Source organism: Cyphomyrmex costatus, unplaced genomic scaffold (genome assembly GCF_001594065.2).
Source record: "Cyphomyrmex costatus isolate MS0001 unplaced genomic scaffold, Ccosl1.0 scaffold239, whole genome shotgun sequence".
Lineage (NCBI taxonomy): Eukaryota > Metazoa > Arthropoda > Insecta > Hymenoptera > Formicidae > Cyphomyrmex > Cyphomyrmex costatus.
In genome coordinates this window covers 124537-144049 of record NW_017276466.1, presented here as the reverse complement: position 1 = coordinate 144049, position 19513 = coordinate 124537, and the positions used below count along the sequence as shown (strand labels likewise).

Sequence of the window (19513 nt, the reverse complement as noted above, 5' to 3'; positions counted from 1 at the left end):
GTACGTCTTATTATAATTTGTCTTGACTTACATAACCGTGAAATCAAAATTTTTTATGTGTACTAATAGAAGAAAAGGAATTCTATTGACGCAATTGATAGATAGATAGCCGCGTTCAATTCGATTACATTTGCACGATTACGTTACGCGAGTACGCGAGCGAATTCGCAAGGAATAGCAAACGGCAACTGCTACTTCCGCGTCTAGATCTCGCTTTATTCAGCTCGTAAGTCCTTGGAACTGTCACAAAGTATGTAAGATTACACGCAAGCACTTCAGCAGCAATTATGACTCGTTAGGTCCTCCGGTCTGGCGGAATTTAATTACGTGATTAGCGTAGAAATGCGTGCTCGAGGACAAAATAACGCTGACGATCTGTTCACGCCGTTACATCTACATTTACATATAGCTCTATCATTTTTATTCTATCACAGTTCTACGACGGTTTCCATTCTGCAGCCTTTGATCGGAATTGCCTTTCATGATTCGCCAACCGTGGTTTATTGAGGTTAGTGATGCACGCAATATTCAAGACATCCAGATTCTTGACTTGTCTTGTCTCGAAATCAAGACGATATCAAGACAATAATAATTTAATAAATTCCGATACGAGACAATACTACTTTTCCAAGATCAATATTCTCGGCTCAAGAATATCGGAAATATCAAATAACAAATAAATAAATATATTGGAAATATATCAAACTAATAGATAACATCTAATAGAAAATATAGAAATAATTTTAATTACGTTTAGTTACTTTTTATTCATACTTATATAGATGAAAATAAATGTTTTCACTGATGTATGGAGTATTACTGTTTTATATTATAATCTATGTTGTCTATATTATAATCTATATTAAACTATATTGTGCTTTTGCAATAAAATAAAATTGATGCAATTTTAGTATTTATTACATACAATTTTAGTATTTATAATTTTAGTATTTATATTCAATCCAATTTTATTGTAATATTATAAACTTCTCTTTTTCTCTTTTTCTCGTACGCATGCGCCCAATCGTCCATGCTGCCTTCCTTTTTTCAATTAATTGCGTTCAGCAGAATGTTTATTTTGCAACTTTTGAAAGTTTTGTTCTCATTGATTGGATTATACTTTTAGATTCAGAAATATGATCTTAGTATTATAAAAAATCATGAATATCGTTTGTCTCGTCTTTAGTACGTTACATTTTAAATTTAAAAATTTGTAATAAAAATCAATATTTTCGAGAATATTGAAATCAAGACGAGATTTATTTTTTATCTTGATAACCAGATCAAGACAAGAATAAATTTTTCAATATTTTTGTGAAACAAGACGATACTTTTCAAAATATCGTCTTGTCTCGTCTTCGTGTATCACTAATTGAGGTTTATTTACAAGTGGAAGAATATTTTATGGTAAAATATAATTATTTATTATCAATTGTAATAATTTTCCTGACATTTTAATAGGAAATGACGTATATGATTACGCACCTTTATTCGTCTCGCGAACATATTTTCCAAACGATAGAGATGCTTCCTGACGTGTTGTACTTATCTCACTTTGAGATGCTCTGCTTTTTTGGATTGGTATTATATTTGTCCTGCGACAAATGCAATATTAGTCTTACAAGGAAATACACGCGCCTTCCAGATTTTTACTTTTGAAAATTTCAAATGTTTAGATGAAAAAAGACAAAATTTTAAATGACTACGCAGGTAGTATATAAATTCGCATAGAATTATTTAAGCAATTTAGCTTGATCGTTAAAAGCTTTCTTTCCTTCCTTATTGTGTTTACATGTACGAATCTAGAAACTATTCGTTCAATATTAAAGTTAAAAATTTTGTTCAAGAAATGTCTATTGATTGTAATAGATTTTAAAGTAAGATCCAGCGAAGGCTTACCTTCTTCTCTATAAATCTAGACTGAGACAACAAGAAAATTAACGGATCCGAGATTCGAAATCAAGATCCTCTCTTTGTTCTCACACTTGGGTACTACTAAAACTGTATGTTCACGTTTGCTTCACTATTCCTAATATATACCACCTCGCGTTCATATATCTAATCGGTCCCACGGTGTTCCTATAGGCCAGCCTGATAAAGCATTCTCAGAATATTCACGAATGTTATTGATAGTTTTCCTTTTGGAAAATTAAAATATTATTTTATTAACATATAGATAAAATTAGTAATTCTTTTATGCAATTCATCAACACATTTACCATGTTGACGTCACGGATTTCAATTTTCCGTTTTATTGTACTCATTAGCGGATCGATTTTATATTTTAGAATAAGGTAAAAATAAAAAAACCAACGAATTTACTAGAATATTTATAATTTCATTGTCAGAGAGTATACCTATTTATACATTTTTGTAATGTATGAATTAAACATGGTAAGGACAAGGTAAAATTATACATTTTTACCTTGTCTCACCAAAACCCTTAAATGGCCGATAATGTTATCGCAGGTAATGACAACCGCCTCAAAAATGTTAAGATGCTGCTCTGAAGTTGAATCATCAAGGAAGACTACTTTGTGACAGAATCTAAAATCGTACGTAAGACGTACGAATGTTACTAAATACCTACGATTTCTTGTAAATCTTATGTAAATCTCGTAAGAAATTGTCTGTAAAGATATTTGTATAAATATATAAGTAGGTACTTATAAGATTTACACAAGAATATATATTACAAATCTTACAATTGTAATTAGAATTTAGGGAATTAGTAGATATATAAGTAATTAATTTACAGAATTTTATCATATTTGAAAGTAAAGTCGCAAACAAATCATCCAATATATCACGTATAGAATTCTTGTAGTCGTTCATATAATACAGTAAAACATATTTACTAACTAAATATAAAATAAAAATACCCCGACGTGTTCATCTAATATTTAAATATGCATGTGAGACGATTCTTTGAAACAATATTATAATAATGCTATATATACTTTAATGCAGAGTATTCTTTTTTGTAAAAAATTTAATGATAAAAAGAATTTAAAAGTGATTGTATAAAAGCAGCCGATAAGAAAAAGCGAAAATATACAACGTACGACATTAAACGATTTTTAATTAAGGCGACGCTTTATTTAAGAGGAAAAATAATCGCGAGTATAATTTTTATTTTACAATATTCGTAAATTATTATGACTTTGTCGAACTTATAACAAATTTTACTGTCTTGAAAGTTGAAATATCGAAAATAAAAGGTAAAAAGTACTATTATTACAATTACATCCAATTATGTAATTAATTTTCATTATGTTGCCGTAAAAGAATAATAATTATATATAACAATATAATAATAATAATATAATAAAAACTATATAATTCAAAAGGAATAGTAATAAGGGCAATGAGCCAATTACTGAACGCAAAGAAAAATTCAAATTAAGGGGGGGGTAAGGTTAATTCGATGAAAAAAAAGCATATATTCATGAATTTTTTTGTAAGCAATGGTTAGTTCCAGTGTATTTAGATAATTTTATTTTAATAATACAATGTTTGAAGAATGTTTTGTGAAAATTTGAACGAAAAATATGGAGAAACAACTCATTGGCACGCAATTTTCGGACGCGCCTCGAAAAAATGGTGTCTTGCGGTGCACACGATAACACGTTACTGAATCATCTGATATCAAAAAACCAAAATTTTTTAGTTAGTTAATAAGTTTCTCAAGGTAACGCTGTCGAGTTTTTTTTTTAATTTTTTAAATTTTTGGTAACACTTGGAAGTAAAAAATCGATTTTTGCTATAAAAAATCGGTAAATTTGTTATTGTAAAATAAATAATAATTACTAAAGAAATAAAAATTAGACAGCGTTACCTTGTGATTTATGTGTAGAAAGAGTGTACCAAATTTTAAAACGATCGGTGCAGTAGATTTTGAGTTACAGTGTGCACCGGCTTGGAAAATGCTAAGTGTGACAAAAATGCTCTTTTTGTACAGTAGAAATGACCGAGTGTTTTGTCTATACTGACACAGAGTCATCGATGTATCTTGTATATTATTTTCTTTGCACATTGCTTTCTTTTTCTTCGTTTACAGCAGAAGAAAAGAAGTTATTCGCACACGAAACAGCTGCTAAGTAAACCGCTTCGCCCAGCTACTGGGCAGGTATACGAAATCGAGTCGGAGCAACGGACACTTCCATAAAATTCCATATCTCCGATAATTTTGCTCCGATCGGCTTCAAATTTTCACATAATAATCTTGATACATTGTACATTCAGATAAAAAAATTAAAAAAAGATAGTCAAAAGAAGTTAAAATACCTTACCCCCTCCTTAAGTATAATATAAAATTTAAAATTTAATACACACTGACGTTTCGACTCCGATCGGGTCATCTTCAATGTAACAAATATGTATTATAAAATTTCGGTGTCTCAAATAAATAAATGTAATGTCAGGAAATTAGCATCTTGAAATTGTAGTCCATCATGTAAAAGTTAATCCAATAACAGTAAAATAAAAATCTAATAAAATTTATATAATTTTTGTTACAAAAATCTTAAATAAAACGTTAAACAAGTGATAAAAGATGGTTACATTGTTAAAAATTGTGTAATAACTAATGTCAATAATGCAAAATTCCATAGTGTAAAAAATGTAATGTCGTCAATGATAAAATTATATAATTGTGTACATTCCTTGCAAACTTATATCACCTTACATTAATATGCATAAATTGCTTCAGCAACATTAAACTATTCATTGATTCGTTTATTATGTATCTTCAATTTTTCTAATGGTTTCATCTATCTGCAACTTGCCCTTAAAAGCTTCTTCTATCTGTGTTTTCGTCTTTCCTAGTGTCTCCGGTAACGTAAACATTAGAAAAAAAGTAGCAATGACAGACATTATGCAGTAAAAATAAATGGTAGCATCTCTATCATGTGTTATCATTATTGGATACAATTGTACGACGATATAGCTGCCCACAAGAGAAATGAAAGTAGTAAGCTGTCCGAGAACGTTTACATACTTGGTAGGATACAGTTTCGGAATCATGGACCAAGGAATCGAAAAAAATCCAAATGATCCAAAACCCTGCGATTTAGAGATTAATTCTTTTATAACCAATTATAATATTTACAATTTATTTTTTAGAAAATCTTTAGAAAAGAAAAAATAACATCACAATCTAATCTACGTTAGACTTGTACCAAAGTCATTATAATAACTATAACTTTCTTAATAAAAATCATAACTATTAAACCCCGATATTTATGAAAACATCATTTTCGTACCACATAGAGAAGTATGCAAACAATGGGAATAGTTGCAACACCAATGTCCTCAAAGAATTGTAGGTAAACTGCTAAAGTGCCCAAAGTGATCGATAGATCGAAAGAGCGACAATAAACGGAAAGGTAAAAGAGAATGACTTTTTGTCATAGAGACGCCCGAAATGGCGTTATAATAAAAATATTATTTATTATAATAGCGAGATTCAAAATCAGTTTGATTGTTAAAGATATTATTCTGGTTAGAAAATTTTATGAAAATTCAGATACAAAATCAATATCAATCTGAAATATAATGTTTTATAAACATATCTCATTATTTTTCCCAAAATTATATCTTTTTTTTAGCTAATACTACTTATTATTCAATTACATATAAAATATTTTAAGTATTCACAAATGTAAGGATTTGAAGTTAGCTTTTATTAAATCCTTTTAAATTAAATAAATACATATATTTTGAGTGAAATAATATATCATTATCATTGAGCTTCTTTCACATTTAAGTCATTTAGCTACTTAATCTTGGCGCACCATTTTCCTGATGCTTTCGCAAGTTTCAACGATGTTACACGAGTATGATGAAATTAATGCGACGAAATGTGTCCGTTAAATCTGGCACGATGGAGCATTACCGAACAGGTGACCCGTTTTACGATCAGATAATTGTTGATATTCGTGATACACTCCAGGTTATCGAGAGGATTGACAAGTGCGCCAACTTGTTCGCACTAATGTCTCAATTCCAACAGAAATAATCTGCTTCGTGTGTCTCAAATAATTTTAGGTTCATATACACAAATTACGCGCGCAACAACAGCGGTCGGCGTAAAAAGGAAATTAATTTTATTCGCAAGATCGCAGTGAGATTAGACAAAGGAAGGTACCTAAGAGAGCCGCGCGAGCTCCGGTTTGTATTCCGGTTTAAGGGTCGACAGGAGTGACCCACTCCACTCCAGTGGAGACTAGAAATATTTTTGTTATGCCTTTCTTACAAAAAAAAAAAAAGCTCTGTACGAGCCTTCAAGACCCTTTCCTAATTACGAATATCACAATTAAAACGCGATTCATCCAGTATTTTAGTCGTTATTTGGGAATAAAAAATTCTTCTTCGACTAGAGGTCTCTGGGTCACTCCTGTCGACCCTTAACAGTCCGATATTCACTCGCCCGTCATGAATCGCGTCGTTTTTAGCGAGCGCTTTGGGATCTTGCAACACAGCTGGCGTATACTCGTCATAATTATATTTAATAACGATCGTTATTGTTATAAGATTTATGCAGAATAAGAGCCTAAAATTACAAAGACATTTCAAAAAACTTGTTTTATTTCAAATCGATAAAAGATTCTAGCATTACGGATAAACAGGAATCAGATAATCAGGTAATCAGTATCATTACAGAAAATCAGATTCTTAATTGTAGATGATTCGTTCTTTCGTCTGTCGTAAAGTTAAATTCTAAACCGCTTCTCGGATACTTTTACTCGTCTTTATGCCTCGAAGATATAATGATCTGTTTATCTAACAATAAGAAGCTCTTTGCCCTTCGCTACACATTCACGATAAATCTTTCTTTTGGATCTCATACAAACAATACTAACAACTGGCAAAGACTTACATATAAATAAAACACAAATAAACGAAAAGATCAATTCGGTTAAATCAAAGTTTGAAACTAAATAATATTTTTGAATAATAAATCTTTATTAGATTTTCCAGTTAGAAAATTTTATAAAATTATATAACGTCCTTTACGTGCTTATTTTTAGTTTATAAAATAGATTTATATTGATGAAAGAAAAGAAATATACACGATTTTTCACTTCTTTCATCATAATCTAATAATATATTCATATTGCAATCAATATATTAAGACTCATTTAATTGCGATACACTGGAATATTTTGAATGTTTGATAAATTATTATGTTATATTGGAATTAATAAAATTAAAGATTTTAATGAATCTATAGCTCGTAGCCCTGTTCTGTTATTAGTTAGTAATAATAATTAATAATATTATATTTTATCACACAGTCATACTTTTATAAGACTGTTCTTAATTGTATACATATATTGTTTATCGATAATGCAAGTACCTTTTATCGATTTATTTGAAATAAAAACAAGTCTTTCGAAAGGTCTTTGTAATTTTAGGCTCTTATTCTGCATAAATCTTATAACAATAATAACGACATGTCGAATTATATTGTGGTTACGTATTTCTTATTAGATATGTACAAAAACCTACACAATTTAGTGATATCATTACTATCATAAAAGAGATTCTCTACCTTAGAAAAGTAAAAGGAAGTAACTTTTCTTATCTTAACGTAAGAGGACTTTCTTATCTTGATTTAGATATTGACAATTCTGATAAACATGACGTTGCCACGTTAATTTTCACTAATGTGACGTCATGTTTGAAGACAATTGAATAATTTATAAACATTTCATACCTTTTTATACACAAAAATAATACAATCGAATTTCATCTCTTTTAATTTCAAATTTACAAACGTTCTTTATAAACTCCATTCTTTTATATCCATACAACTTTTTAAACTTCTTACATATTTTGTTTACAATTAAATGACTTAAACCCTCCTTCTTATAAAAACTACAATTTAAACTATTTTATGATATCATTTAAAAAACTATTTCAAAATTCAGGAATGCCCATATATTAATTACAAGCTTTAATTCTTAACTTTGTACAAATCCTTATATAATGTGAATAGACAGAAGAACCTTTTCAAGAACTGCAGGGGTGCGTTCAGGAATTATGCTTAGATAACTCTTAGGTGCATTTTTTCTATAATATACGTAACGTAAACTGTAGCCTAGATTTACCTAAGTGTGATTCCTGAACGCAGTCCAGAATAGAAGATTTAGGCTTCTTTCTTTTCTCAATTTCATTTCCTTTAGCATTGCAAATCAAATGAAAATACAATGCCCGTGAGTCTTCGAATTTCGAATTGACGAAAGTTAAATAACGCGCGCGAGAATCGACGATAATCGATTATCCCGTCATGCTTCGCGCGGCACTTCACGGCGATAACTGCGCACTCTTCTTCCCGAGAATGTCGAACGCGTCTAAAATCACCTTCGTTTTATGTTGCATGACGTCCGTTGGAATAGTAGGCCACGTGCATTACAAACAGAATTACGACAGGTAGATATCGCGCTGAAAGACGTTTTGCCGTTTTCACGTCTAACATTAGATCGTAAAACGTTTCAGGCAGCAGCTGCACTTGGGTGTGATACGCGACGTCGAACGACGAGAGCGCCGAAAGGCAGAAAATGTCTACGTTCTGCAACAGCAAGCCGAGTTAGCCAAGGAACTGCGCAAGCAGGAGATACTACGAGAGAACGATACGTGACGATTGATACGCGTGTTGTTAGTCTGTTACTCGAGCATTTTCTTAAGGAATAAAATAGCCGTGTGTAAAGTATATTTCGTTCGGTCATTTTACTCCATTTTGTATGCGCGTCGAGTACTTATTCGAGGCACATCGTCGAAGCGTCCTTTCTCCGGAAAACACTTGAGTAAATTTACAGCTTTCACGCGAGCATTATGGCAACTGACGAAGCAGCGGATCAACCGGGTAAGTTTGGTGCCTTGTTCCATTGAACGAAGCGTAAAAGTACTTGCCATTTTGGAGTGCTTTTGTCTCTGATATGTATATGCATTGGGGTTATAATTATACAACACAAATATATTGAAGTATTATATATTAACAATGCTTCTGTAAATGAGTATTATAATTTATTACTTTGTAGATTTTATTTAACGCTCAAATCGCTATAATTATGATATGCTGACTTTTTAAGGAATAATAGTCGTAGGTGTATATAAATCATCAACTTACTATATATTCATAATTTATTCTTATTTTAAGACTGTCTTAAGTAATATCCTAAGATGCTAATACACGACCTTCTAATTGATTATGATTGCACTTAAGACAATCTGAAATATAAGAATCAACTATGGATACATTGGCTATTATTACAAAAGTTTACTATATATTTAGAATGTTATACTTACATTTTATTTCTTGTTTTATCTATTTGTTGATGTGTTACTTTATGTAACAAAATAGAATAAGATATTTAAATTTAAATTGGTTATATGCAACTTAAATTTGTATATCTAAAATATTGTATAAATTAACCTTTATGCTTTTATAATTTACTAACTTTATTAATTAAATTTGAAACTAGACAGATTACATAAATATATATATATAAAATTATATAATGTTTTGTAATAAAAGTTCAAATGCAAAGAAAATAAAAACAGTTGACTCTTGTTTTATAGATTTGTCTTGCATAGAGGAGAGTCTCATGAGTCTAGAAAAATTGGACAGAGCATCTCCTGATCTATGGCCTGAGCAGAGTGAGTACATTTTTCAAGGATCATTTATAAGTCATGTATACACAATACATCATATATGTAGCGAGCAATGAAGTTCCAGGTGTACATGAGTTTGTTGCTCAAAATTCACCGCAGACAGAACCATGTTTTTGGGCTGCGATGTCGCAGGATGACATAAGCCATGTGCATCGTGAGTTGATATGCTGCATAACATATAATTCTTCATCTCGTTGCTAAATACCGTAAAATATTTTCTTGCAGAACTGGGTAATTTGTCAATGACCGGGCTTATCTCGGAAGTGAAAAGACTGCACGATATAGCTTATCAGCTGGGTCTAGAAGAGGCTAAGGAAATGACACGCGGCAAATATTTGAATATATTTAAACATAAATAACCTATTTTAGATTTGCAAACAATAAAACTCATGAAAACGATACTACAATCGGCATTTTTAAGACACGTTTTGAGACGTTTTTTATATTTTTTCAACTTTAAGAATTTTCTAAAATCCACTTTGTATATCTCTGTACATTTACAAATGCAGATGGAAAAATGGTGCTTGAGTCACAACTAGACCCATATGATAGGATCCCAACCTGATTGAATAAAAAAGGAAAACATAAATATGTGAACTACATCTGTAGTATATATGTAAATATTTATGTTGATAACATACCAGGAAATACATGTCCGCATATTTGTATAACAGAGGACTACCACTGTAGCCTGAGCAAGGTTCACAGTTTCCTTTGGCGCATAATTCAACAGTTAGAGCTTGGCTTAAATAGTCCGAGCACTGCTGCTTAGGTACGAGTTCTAGTTGTAATGACTGTTGCGTCAATGGTTGCGCTGGATCACAGGGTTACAGCACTTGAACGTTACATAAACACAGCTTACAGTTTATGCTTTACGATAGTTTGTTCTATTAATACAATACCTTTTTGACCTGTCAATTTTCCCCAGCCGACAACAGTGCATGTACTTCCTAGGCTGACGTATCTGTCTTCTGGTATAAAGCAGATTGGTTGAGCTGTGGCTGAAGAAGACCGGATGTATTGCTATTTCCTTCCGTATTGAGGCTGTGATCATCACAGTGTCTTCAACGTATATATTTAAGAACTGTACATACCTGTAAATTCGATAGCCTTCTTCAAGCGAAGTAAGGCGACGTTGTTGGAATAACTTGCGGCGTCGTAGCCCGGATGTTTTACTACATACGATATGTCGTGGCTACTGGTATTATGTCCGCAAAACAAATTATTACAATCTGGATTGGACTCTGTATTATATTCACCAATAAGCACAGAGCATCTAAAAACAAATAAGGACTATCATAATTATTGCATGCTATAATTTAATGCTAAGATCGAAAATCTGAGTAACGATCATTCGTTATATTTTATTTTCGACTGCTATATACGTACAATTTGTATCTGTCCGATTTCGCGAGTGCGCATGTAGCTGTAGTCAATACAGTACGCTCATTAACAATCACGCCATTGCACGAGTATTTGATCTCACCCGTTAATGTATCTAAAAGCGAATTCTTGCTAACAGTCTGAAAACGCATGTCTTATATAATAAAAGAATTATAGTTAACTTTTTCTCTTTCTCATCCTGCGGATAAACAAAATTGTATATAATTTTTGCTACGTACAGGATGTCACAGAAGTTCTTTGTCTTGTATTTTTGTTGATAAATTTGGAACCGACTATCAATACTTTCAATTTCATTGATGAAAAATTGATGGCTTTATGACGTTTTAACTTCAATATTATAGTTCGCGAGGCGATTATTAGTTTCTGGGACATCCTGTGTATCACACAATTTCTGTATAATACAAGCATTTCCATATACATGCAAAGTACTTGCTTATGAAACCGATTCTTGCGACAAAAGGGTACGATCCTAAAGTGTTTACGTTACTCCGAACAATACTTTTTCCACATTGAAAATTTGTAGATAGTTGTGTCGAATATGTGTCCAGATTTCTATTAGGATATAACCGTTCGACATAACTATCGACGCTGCAGCAAATCTTTATACGTGTTCGATCGTATCCGCATACAGCTTGTCGTAATCTGCGCTTAAAAAAATTGACGTGTATAAATATGTACTCGTCCCTTCGATATAAAAAGATGATAACCACGTTACCTGTGAGAAGAAAGCGCGTTTCGATCCATTAGGGATACAACCGCCGGGCAGTACTCGACAAACACACACTTTTGATTACTAGGACAAGAAAGAGAATTATTCTGGCATATGGTATCGTATTGATACCAGGGATTCTCGCACAGTTCTGAAGTTACGAGCGGCAGTAAAAGCAGTAGCAACAGGCAGCACATTTTCTGGATATAAATGCAAACGAGACGAGGATAAAAGTTTGCTAGTTTCGTATAAGTGGTGATCTCGACGTTGTCAGTTGACTTCGAGAAGCGAAATCTAATAAAACGACCCTTTTCATAAAAGGAGTATGGAAGCTCGGTCGACTTTTTAAAGAGATTATCGTTCTCTCAGATTCTTTTTCTAAAAATCGTGTCTAAATATATAAATCGTTTTCTACATAGAGGAAACGCGACGGATTTGTAGACCTCGTAGTCAGTTTCGTGTTTGCGACTAACATCGTCTATACCGGATGATGAACTGATTTCGTTGCATCGTGCACCTGTATACGACAATTTCGTTTCTCTGGGTTACCTTGACTAGAGCATTATTCGCACATCCGGCGGAACTACGATGATCACGCAAAAAAGCAAACGTATTATGTGATTAATTGCGTTACGCTTTACGTAGATTGCTTGAGAAGGTAATAGAGGGTTGATATAATTATTTTCTTGTAAACTAAATTTAAATTATCTAATTAAAACGAAGTACTTAGATATTGTTTTTTTTCTTCGAACTACGTTGAATCTGTACACACATCGTAGTAATATTATTTAATAGATTTAAATTAAAAAGAAATATGTCTATATTTCTACTTTTAAAATAATAGAAAAACGAAGAACGGGCATTTTGAAAGATACTTACATCTTTTTATCATAGAGATATTGTTTAATTATATTGCCCACTTTTTGTGTATAAAATTTATTAATATTCGTACAACACGTAACTGTAGATAAAATTATAGAAGCAAAACAATAAATTATTAAGTACTATTTGTATAAAAACTGTTCCGATTAATGTACACTATAGATTAATGTGCATTAAATAAATTTTAGTTTGTACGTTTTCAATTCTTGCGCGAATAGGGAATAGAGAAAGTTTTAACAATGCGAATTTCGTCTTTCGTTCCATTCGATCGCAGTTTCGATGATACCGGACGATCGGACAAAGTCGACAGCAACGATATTCGCGGTGCTTTGCCATTTGCTGTTGTACCAATTTGTAACGTTGATATTAACTTTTTCCGCCATTTCGCGGATACTTCCAAGTCGGTTTAAAATGACATCCCACGTGTTGGGCGTTAATTCTGCCATCGCCGATCTTGGTATTGATCTAGGTTGTCTGAAACGAGAATCAGTTCGGCGAAAATAGAATTTGCGCAAGGCTGGGCACGTATTTGAAATACTTTTATTTAAAAAACAATATTTATGTAAAACAATTGTATTTTATATTTGTAATGCAAATACTGTATTTCAAGTAAAAGTACTTCAAATACATGCCCAGTCCTGAATTTACGTTATATTTCTTCATGCTATATAGAGATAGACAACAAAATTAAAGATCTTTTCCTTAATAAGCTATTAATTGAGAATTAGCAAATTAAACTCCCAGCTAATATAATTGAGATTATTAAAAATTTAATAGGTTTATTATTAATGATCTCTAATAGATTTCAACTAAGCAGCTCGCGTACAGATACCCGATCTGTCATATACAGTACTTGATTTGAAATAATATCTTTTGAATAGCAAAAATACTTATAAAATCGAAACTAGATTTAATAAAATAAGAAAAATTCTCGAATCTAAAAAAGAGAAATATTCGGATACTTAAATATTTCTGTATGACTTTATGTACATATCTAATTTTACAAACTTGGCACCGAGGTTTTGAAATGCAGTTATGACTATGACTGAGTTAATATAATTTTTTAAATTGATAAACAATTTAATAATATTTTACGCTAATAAACGTCTCTATAAGAATATTAATATGTTAATATGCTAAAAAGAATTTTAAATATGCGAATAATTTATTGCGAAAAATATTACCCCAACCGAGATTATCACAAAACTAGAATGAAAAGAATGGTCTTGAATAGTTTAGAACTATCTAGTGGCTTTATATAAGATTTATAATATATACCCAAGACTTTCCGTTTCGATGCGATTCAGATGGTTGAACAAGTCTTCGATAGTCCTGACATTTCCCCATTGATGTGTCACACAAGGCCATATGCTATCGTAGCGACTGACGACTCGTCTTTCATCATAACCGATAATAAGTCTTTTCCCGGATGACCAGATTGTATTCAGAGTACTAGTCCATCCGTAACTCTTCGGCAAGTAGTACCCAGCGAATTGTTTCTCGAGGAATGCAACGAAGTCGTGATGTACCCCCAGATTTTTTCCAAAGCCTAACATCAGCATATATTTTCACATAAATAATAAAATTACTATTTATATAGATATAATTTATATAAGTCCTAGCTATACGAATTGCATAATCTTGCTATTATTATTGTCATTAATTAAGTAGTGACAAATTACGTCATGATGTAATGTTAGCCTTGTGTTTTCTCCCTACGTTTCACTTATAATATCCGTGTGCTCATATAATCGATACGATTATAGAGCAAAGAAGATTGTACGAGTAGATAGGATTGTCGGATAATAATAAGTAAGGCATTTTTAGAATCTGAGCGAATCCAATATGGATTTTCGAATGTCTGACGAATGGCTCTTACAGTTTAATTTACTAATTCTCAAAAAGTCTATTGATTTTATTTTTTTTGTTATATAAAATTTAAATTTTATTCTAAGTTAATAATCTTTTGAATCAATGGCTTTTTTTTTAAACGTAAGAGTATCGTTGATGAATTCAACACGGTATTCAGAACATAACATTATTTGTTATTGTTAACGTGTACTTTAAAATCACAAAAAAGAATGTTGCATTCTGTACTGTTTTGCCTGGATAAAAATTGTTGGCCATTTGTTTTTACGCTAAAATATATTACCAACTGGAAATTCCTGGATGTCGAATATTACGATCTCGTTCGTGTTGTCGAGGAAGGTCTTCACCTGATTTATGATGGTCTGCATAGGAACAGTTCTGAATACTCCATGATTCACCCACCACACCGAATTGGTGTCGGGGTAGTGTCCGACTCTGATGTCAAGGTATCTAACTCCGTAGATCAATTGCGCGAGCACGTCCACATCCTGCAGTTTAATTATCCTAACGATTACCAGCAACGGTTATTCCATATTTAATTCTTATCTGATTTTAATGCATAAGCTCTCTTTAATGTCGCTCAAATATTTTCGCCAATTAAGCTTAATTGCTATGCTCTTTACTTGTTTCTGTTTCTTTGTCTTTTACTTTTTGCTCTTATCCTGTTTCTTTGTCTTTTGTTGCTTGAGATAAAAACTTCGGAAGAGACGAGCAGTATTTAATGTCGATAAAACGGTCACAAAGAGGGAAAAAGCAAGAAACAGAAAGCAAAGAGCATATTGTAGATTAAGCTTTATTCGACCGTAACAAGCGTCTCGTTGTGAGAGATTTGAATCGAAAAGAAGTCTCGAATCAATTTTGCAATCTGTTTGAATTCAATCTATTTAAATTGAAAGGAAGTCTCGAATCAATTTTAAATCAATCGAAAAAATGATGTGGAAATAGAGATCTTGTAGTCACGCGACTTCCGATTCGGAATCCGATATTGATGCAACGAGATAAACTTGTAGATTATCTGGTTTATCCACGCAAATATTCAATTGTTAATAGTTTGCATTATTAATTTAGAATTTACCTGCGTTATCACATATCTTTCGACGATATTCTCGGAGTTCGCTCGTTCGTATATCGCGTAAGACGCAGAATCGTGAGTGCCGGGCAAGAACACCCTGCTCATAGGCAGCGATCCTAAGATAGCCTTCCTCTCTGACATCCAGTGAGGCTGTGTTTGCAGACAATCTGTCAGTCTTACCGTGTTATTTCTCAGCCAAGCAACATGGTACTCTATTAAAGCGAAATACACCGTGTTGAGCTCGGATATACGTAAACCACTAAAGATATATCACAAGGGAAAACTAACAGATCAAATATAATAGCTTTTGGACTGTTTTTCGAAATTATAAAAACAAATTTAGTGAATTTTCTTGCGATGAATTCAGATGGACAAAACAATATTTTTTGTGCATTATATTAAATAGAAATATATATAAAAGAATTTTTATGATTTTATTTGAAAATTACGCTTCGGATTCACATGTATATAATAGATTGTCTGAAAATAATTACTAAGTTTTTTATACTTAAATTTATTATGCTTAAATTCATTTTGCATATACAGGATTGAAAAAAACTAAAATAATATATATATATTCGTTACTGTTATTCAAAAAGTAATAAAAACAAAAATTATTTTTATATTAATGTTATGAAGAGATCAATTAATTATTAAAGAAATTTTGTTAAAATATTGATCAAATTAATACAATTTTGAAATCTTCATCAACATATATAATTATATATAAAATATATTTATACATGTTCATACATCCTTCTTTCTTTTATTAAATTACTTTTTAGTGTAATGAAAAAAAATAATAATGAGAAAATAAAATAAAAAATAATTAAAGAAATAATTTTCGCATCGTTTTAGAAACAAATCAAGTTTAGAGAAATGTAAAAAAAAGTACTTGATTAATAGTCTATATCGACATTATGTAATTGCGATGTGTATATATGTCACGTACGTACGTAGGCATTGCTGAACGAACGTGAGATTCGAGGTGGGAACAAACGTGGCCTGCAGTCCAGTCCTCTTTATACCACTCGGTGCGTTTGGTATCAGGGTATAAATTGGCTCGAGGCCGTTCGTGGGCTCGCCCGTGTAAAGAGCGATCGTATCGCCCGGTCGATACCTGGCATGATTCCAATAAATCTCGATCTCCCGTATCATTCGAATGGACATTATGGGCGAGATAATCAGACCGACATGCGCGCGTTGGAAATCTGAAATGGGGAACAGGTGTTTCGGTGCAAGGACATTCTGTAACGAACGTGCTTGTTGCAATAATTTTAATGGCAATAATCTTGTTGAAAACCGGAGCAATTTTTGCTCCGCGAAACGAAAATATGCATAATTGCATAATTCATACGTAATAAAAACATTTCATAATAAAAACTTTATACCACAATATAAGCTAACTTCAATTTCGATTTAAAAAACTTACTTTTTATAATTCTAAATATTAAAAAAAGATAAAGAATAAATCAAACTGTGAGTGATTTAAAGTTAATCTACATGATATAATATAAAAATGGACATTAATCATAAAATACGTTAATCTTGATATTTATATTCAATAAAAAGTGGCACGAACGATCCGATCGATTGCATTTGTTATTGAAGTTTGGTATTGTTTATCATGCTGTTGATAGACTGTGATTTTAAAACTTACCGTCTCCCGTGTCCGGACTACAGAATCTCGCAGTCGACACGCAATCGACAATCGTTAGCCAAGAGAAAAGGGCGGGAACGATCGTAAGTAGCTTCATCTTCGTGCACGAGTTAACGCGGGAGGATCGTAGTAAATAATATCTATCTGTCTCTTCTCGGAGCCGTTGACATTCTTCTCCTCAATCCCCTTAATCGTTTCAATTCTTTCCACGAAGTCAACTGGCTACAAACTGCAAAAGATGTCAGCCTTTTCCTTTCGACCTGATCTCTTGTGCAACTACTCACGAAAGAATTTAAGAAATTATCATCGTTGAGAAACTCACGACGTATTTACAAATATAAACAGTTGTTTTAAGCAAGGAATCACGTATGCATTTCACGTATCATGGATGATATCAAATTATTTACATAATATTGAATTATTTGCATAATAAAATTACATAAAATAAGGATAATGAACAGTTGATATTTATTCATGTAAATTAAAAATGCAATGTTTATCTTTTTTCGTAGAAAACTCATAACCTGATTATATGATTGAGAAAAACTTTCATTTAGAAATTCGTTTATTCAATTTTATTGTTATATATAAATTTTTCCCATGTGATTTTTGGAAGGAAAACATTTATTTAGAATTAAAAAATTATGAAAGCTGCTTCAAATCATAAAATTACACGACTTATCCTGCGACAATTATGGTATCTAAGTTAAAGAAAGTTTGATGATCAAATAATTACTGACACTCGCTCGCGATGCAACAACAATCGGAAAATAGTTGATCGCGTGAGTTGCACCTCCTCGAGTCTTCTCGCGATTGGACGCGCTGGTACCTCTCTCCGTTGATAGATCGTAACTGATCGTCGTACCAAGTGCGACCAAGTCAAGTCATGCAAGTTCAAGAACGTGAATGTGGCGAACGTAATGACGACAGAATCGTAAGGCCGGCCATACTTAAGTAAACTCGTCACAGTTGTAACCATGCAGCTATCCTGCCATACGTTCGAGTGTAAACTTGCACAAGTAGCTTACGCAAGCATATTCGACAAGTTTACTTAAACGTGTGCGGTCGATCTCTAACACATAGTTACTAAGGAAAACCATCGGCATTCATTACGACCACTGACTGTTTATCTCTTTATCCTGCCATCTAATCGTGACTCATTCCGTTTTTTTTTTTCCGCTTTTACATCGAACACATTTTACATATATCGCTTTTCAAGCAAAATTTCCAACTTTGCCTCGCGTTTCTGTTTAACATATCGCGCATTTCTCTTTTAGTACAGTAATTGTAGTAATTAACAAAATAGATACTTAATGAAATTCTCTTAAGAGAGATTTTTGTGTAAGGATTTTTAAATAATTATCTTCGCGCGAGTTGAAGAAATTAAAATGATAAAATAAAGAAATTTAGGACGTCCCCCTTGGTCATCTTTTAATCTGAGAATCTGCCTACGCAACATGATTGATCCCGATTAAGATCGCTGAATCTCGAGGGGGAGAAGTGGAAGGAGCCCCCCTTCCCTCAGGAAATTAACGCGATGGTATTTCCACGTGCTGCCAACGCCAAGTCGACTTTGAATGACAAGGGGGGGAAGACAGAAGAGTGGCGGGAGGGAAAGGAGAAGGGGGATATCTTACTACACACCACACACAGACACATACACACACACACACACACACACACACACACACACACACACACACACACACACACACACACACATGAATTTACCGCGAAGAAATCGACTGACTTCGCGGTCGAATTCTCGATCATTCGTTCTTCCCTTAGCATCGGAGTAATGCGTAGTCTTTTTCGTAATAATCGACGACGAGCGCGCAAAAAAAAGAAAAAGAAATCGCTGACTCACAACGTTACCGCGCCGATGCGTGAAACTATGCGGCACGATTCGGTATCACGCGAACTTCATCGACGGCGACGTCGGCGGCGGCGGCGGCGGAGATGATGACGATGAGGCGGTGGCGGTGGCAGCTCTCCACAAGCGCGGCTGTTGCATACGTGGTACAGCAAAACCATTTCTTTCTCAGAAGCAGAGACAGCGGGATGTTACAAGCGGAGTGAACATTGTAGCGGTGATATATAATTAAAGGCCGCTAACAGAGAGTAAAAGAAAGAAAGAAGGAAAGGGAGAGAGGAACAGAGGGATTTAACCCATCGAGGGGTAGCCGCTGGTATCAAAGGCACTCTCTTGAAAAGAAGAAATGTTAGGAAGGCACGCGAA

General features: G+C 32.8%; 4 protein-coding genes across 6 annotated transcripts; 2 read left to right on the top strand and 2 right to left on the bottom strand.

Moving 5' to 3' along the window:
• The first annotated feature begins 8330 nt into the window (after positions 1-8330).
• Positions 8331-8666, top strand: Pet117 (cytochrome c oxidase assembly factor-like). Its single transcript, XM_018540217.1, has 2 exons — positions 8331-8436; positions 8503-8666. The coding sequence occupies exons 1-2, from the start codon at positions 8345-8347 to the stop codon at positions 8642-8644; spliced, it is 234 nt and encodes a 77-aa protein (XP_018395719.1). The 5' UTR covers positions 8331-8344; the 3' UTR covers positions 8645-8666.
• Positions 8667-8795: 129 nt separating this feature from the next.
• lin-52 (DREAM core complex component lin-52) lies at positions 8796-10043 on the top strand. 2 transcript variants are annotated; one of them, XM_018540216.1, is made up of 4 exons: positions 8796-8869; positions 9586-9663; positions 9743-9832; positions 9904-10043. In XM_018540216.1, exons 1-4 carry the CDS (start codon positions 8839-8841, stop codon positions 10035-10037), a joined length of 333 nt encoding a protein of 110 aa, XP_018395718.1. In that variant the 5' UTR covers positions 8796-8838; the 3' UTR covers positions 10038-10043. The 2 variants fall into 2 exon arrangements, with proteins under 2 accessions (XP_018395718.1, XP_018395717.1); XM_018540215.1 differs by having other exon boundaries at positions 9737-9832.
• Positions 10044-10110: 67 nt separating this feature from the next.
• On the bottom strand, positions 10111-11260 carry LOC108774177 (chymotrypsin-like protease CTRL-1). The gene is made up of 5 exons (XM_018540218.1): positions 11068-11260; positions 10773-10954; positions 10581-10679; positions 10320-10492; positions 10111-10239 (listed from the first exon to the last, which is right to left on the bottom strand). The coding sequence occupies exons 1-5, from the start codon at positions 11211-11213 to the stop codon at positions 10135-10137; spliced, it is 705 nt and encodes a 234-aa protein (XP_018395720.1). The 5' UTR covers positions 11214-11260; the 3' UTR covers positions 10111-10134.
• A 1558-nt stretch (positions 11261-12818) lies between these two features.
• On the bottom strand, positions 12819-18523 carry LOC108774172 (PI-PLC X domain-containing protein 1). 2 transcript variants are annotated; one of them, XM_018540212.1, is made up of 7 exons: positions 18015-18523; positions 17275-17550; positions 16571-16825; positions 15618-15826; positions 14826-15030; positions 13952-14222; positions 12819-13147 (listed from the first exon to the last, which is right to left on the bottom strand). In XM_018540212.1, exons 2-7 carry the CDS (start codon positions 17369-17371, stop codon positions 12907-12909), a joined length of 1278 nt encoding a protein of 425 aa, XP_018395714.1. In that variant the 5' UTR covers positions 17372-17550; positions 18015-18523; the 3' UTR covers positions 12819-12906. The 2 variants fall into 2 exon arrangements, with proteins under 2 accessions (XP_018395714.1, XP_018395715.1); XM_018540213.1 differs by having other exon boundaries at positions 17275-17503.
• Positions 18524-19513: the final 990 nt, after the last annotated feature.

Bases quoted from the DNA above. Each gene is read 5' to 3' on its own strand.
- Pet117 (XM_018540217.1), top strand. From the start codon at position 8,345: ATGTCGAACGCGTCTAAAATCACCTTCGTTTTATGTTGCATGACGTCC. The intron at 8,437-8,502 runs GTAGATATCGCG...AAAACGTTTCAG, and splicing joins TACAAACAGAATTACGACAG to GCAGCAGCTGCACTTGGGTG.
- lin-52 (XM_018540215.1), top strand. From the start codon at position 8,839: ATGGCAACTGACGAAGCAGCGGATCAACCGG. The intron at 8,870-9,585 runs GTAAGTTTGGTG...CTTGTTTTATAG, and splicing joins CGAAGCAGCGGATCAACCGG to ATTTGTCTTGCATAGAGGAG. The intron at 9,664-9,736 runs GTGAGTACATTT...CGAGCAATGAAG, and splicing joins TGATCTATGGCCTGAGCAGA to TTCCAGGTGTACATGAGTTT.
- LOC108774177 (XM_018540218.1), bottom strand. From the start codon at position 11,213: ATGCGTTTTCAGACTGTTAGCAAGAATTCGCTTTTAGATACATTAACG. The intron at 10,493-10,580 runs GTATTGTATTAA...CCTGTGATCCAG, and splicing joins AAAATTGACAGGTCAAAAAG to CGCAACCATTGACGCAACAG. The intron at 10,240-10,319 runs GTATGTTATCAA...TTATTCAATCAG, and splicing joins ATGCGGACATGTATTTCCTG to GTTGGGATCCTATCATATGG.
- LOC108774172 (XM_018540212.1), bottom strand. From the start codon at position 17,371: ATGAAGCTACTTACGATCGTTCCCGCCCTTTTCTCTTGGCTAACGATT. The intron at 16,826-17,274 runs GTAAGTTTTAAA...TCCCCATTTCAG, and splicing joins TAGTCCGGACACGGGAGACG to ATTTCCAACGCGCGCATGTC. The intron at 14,223-14,825 runs GTAATATATTTT...TGCTGATGTTAG, and splicing joins CATCCAGGAATTTCCAGTTG to GCTTTGGAAAAAATCTGGGG.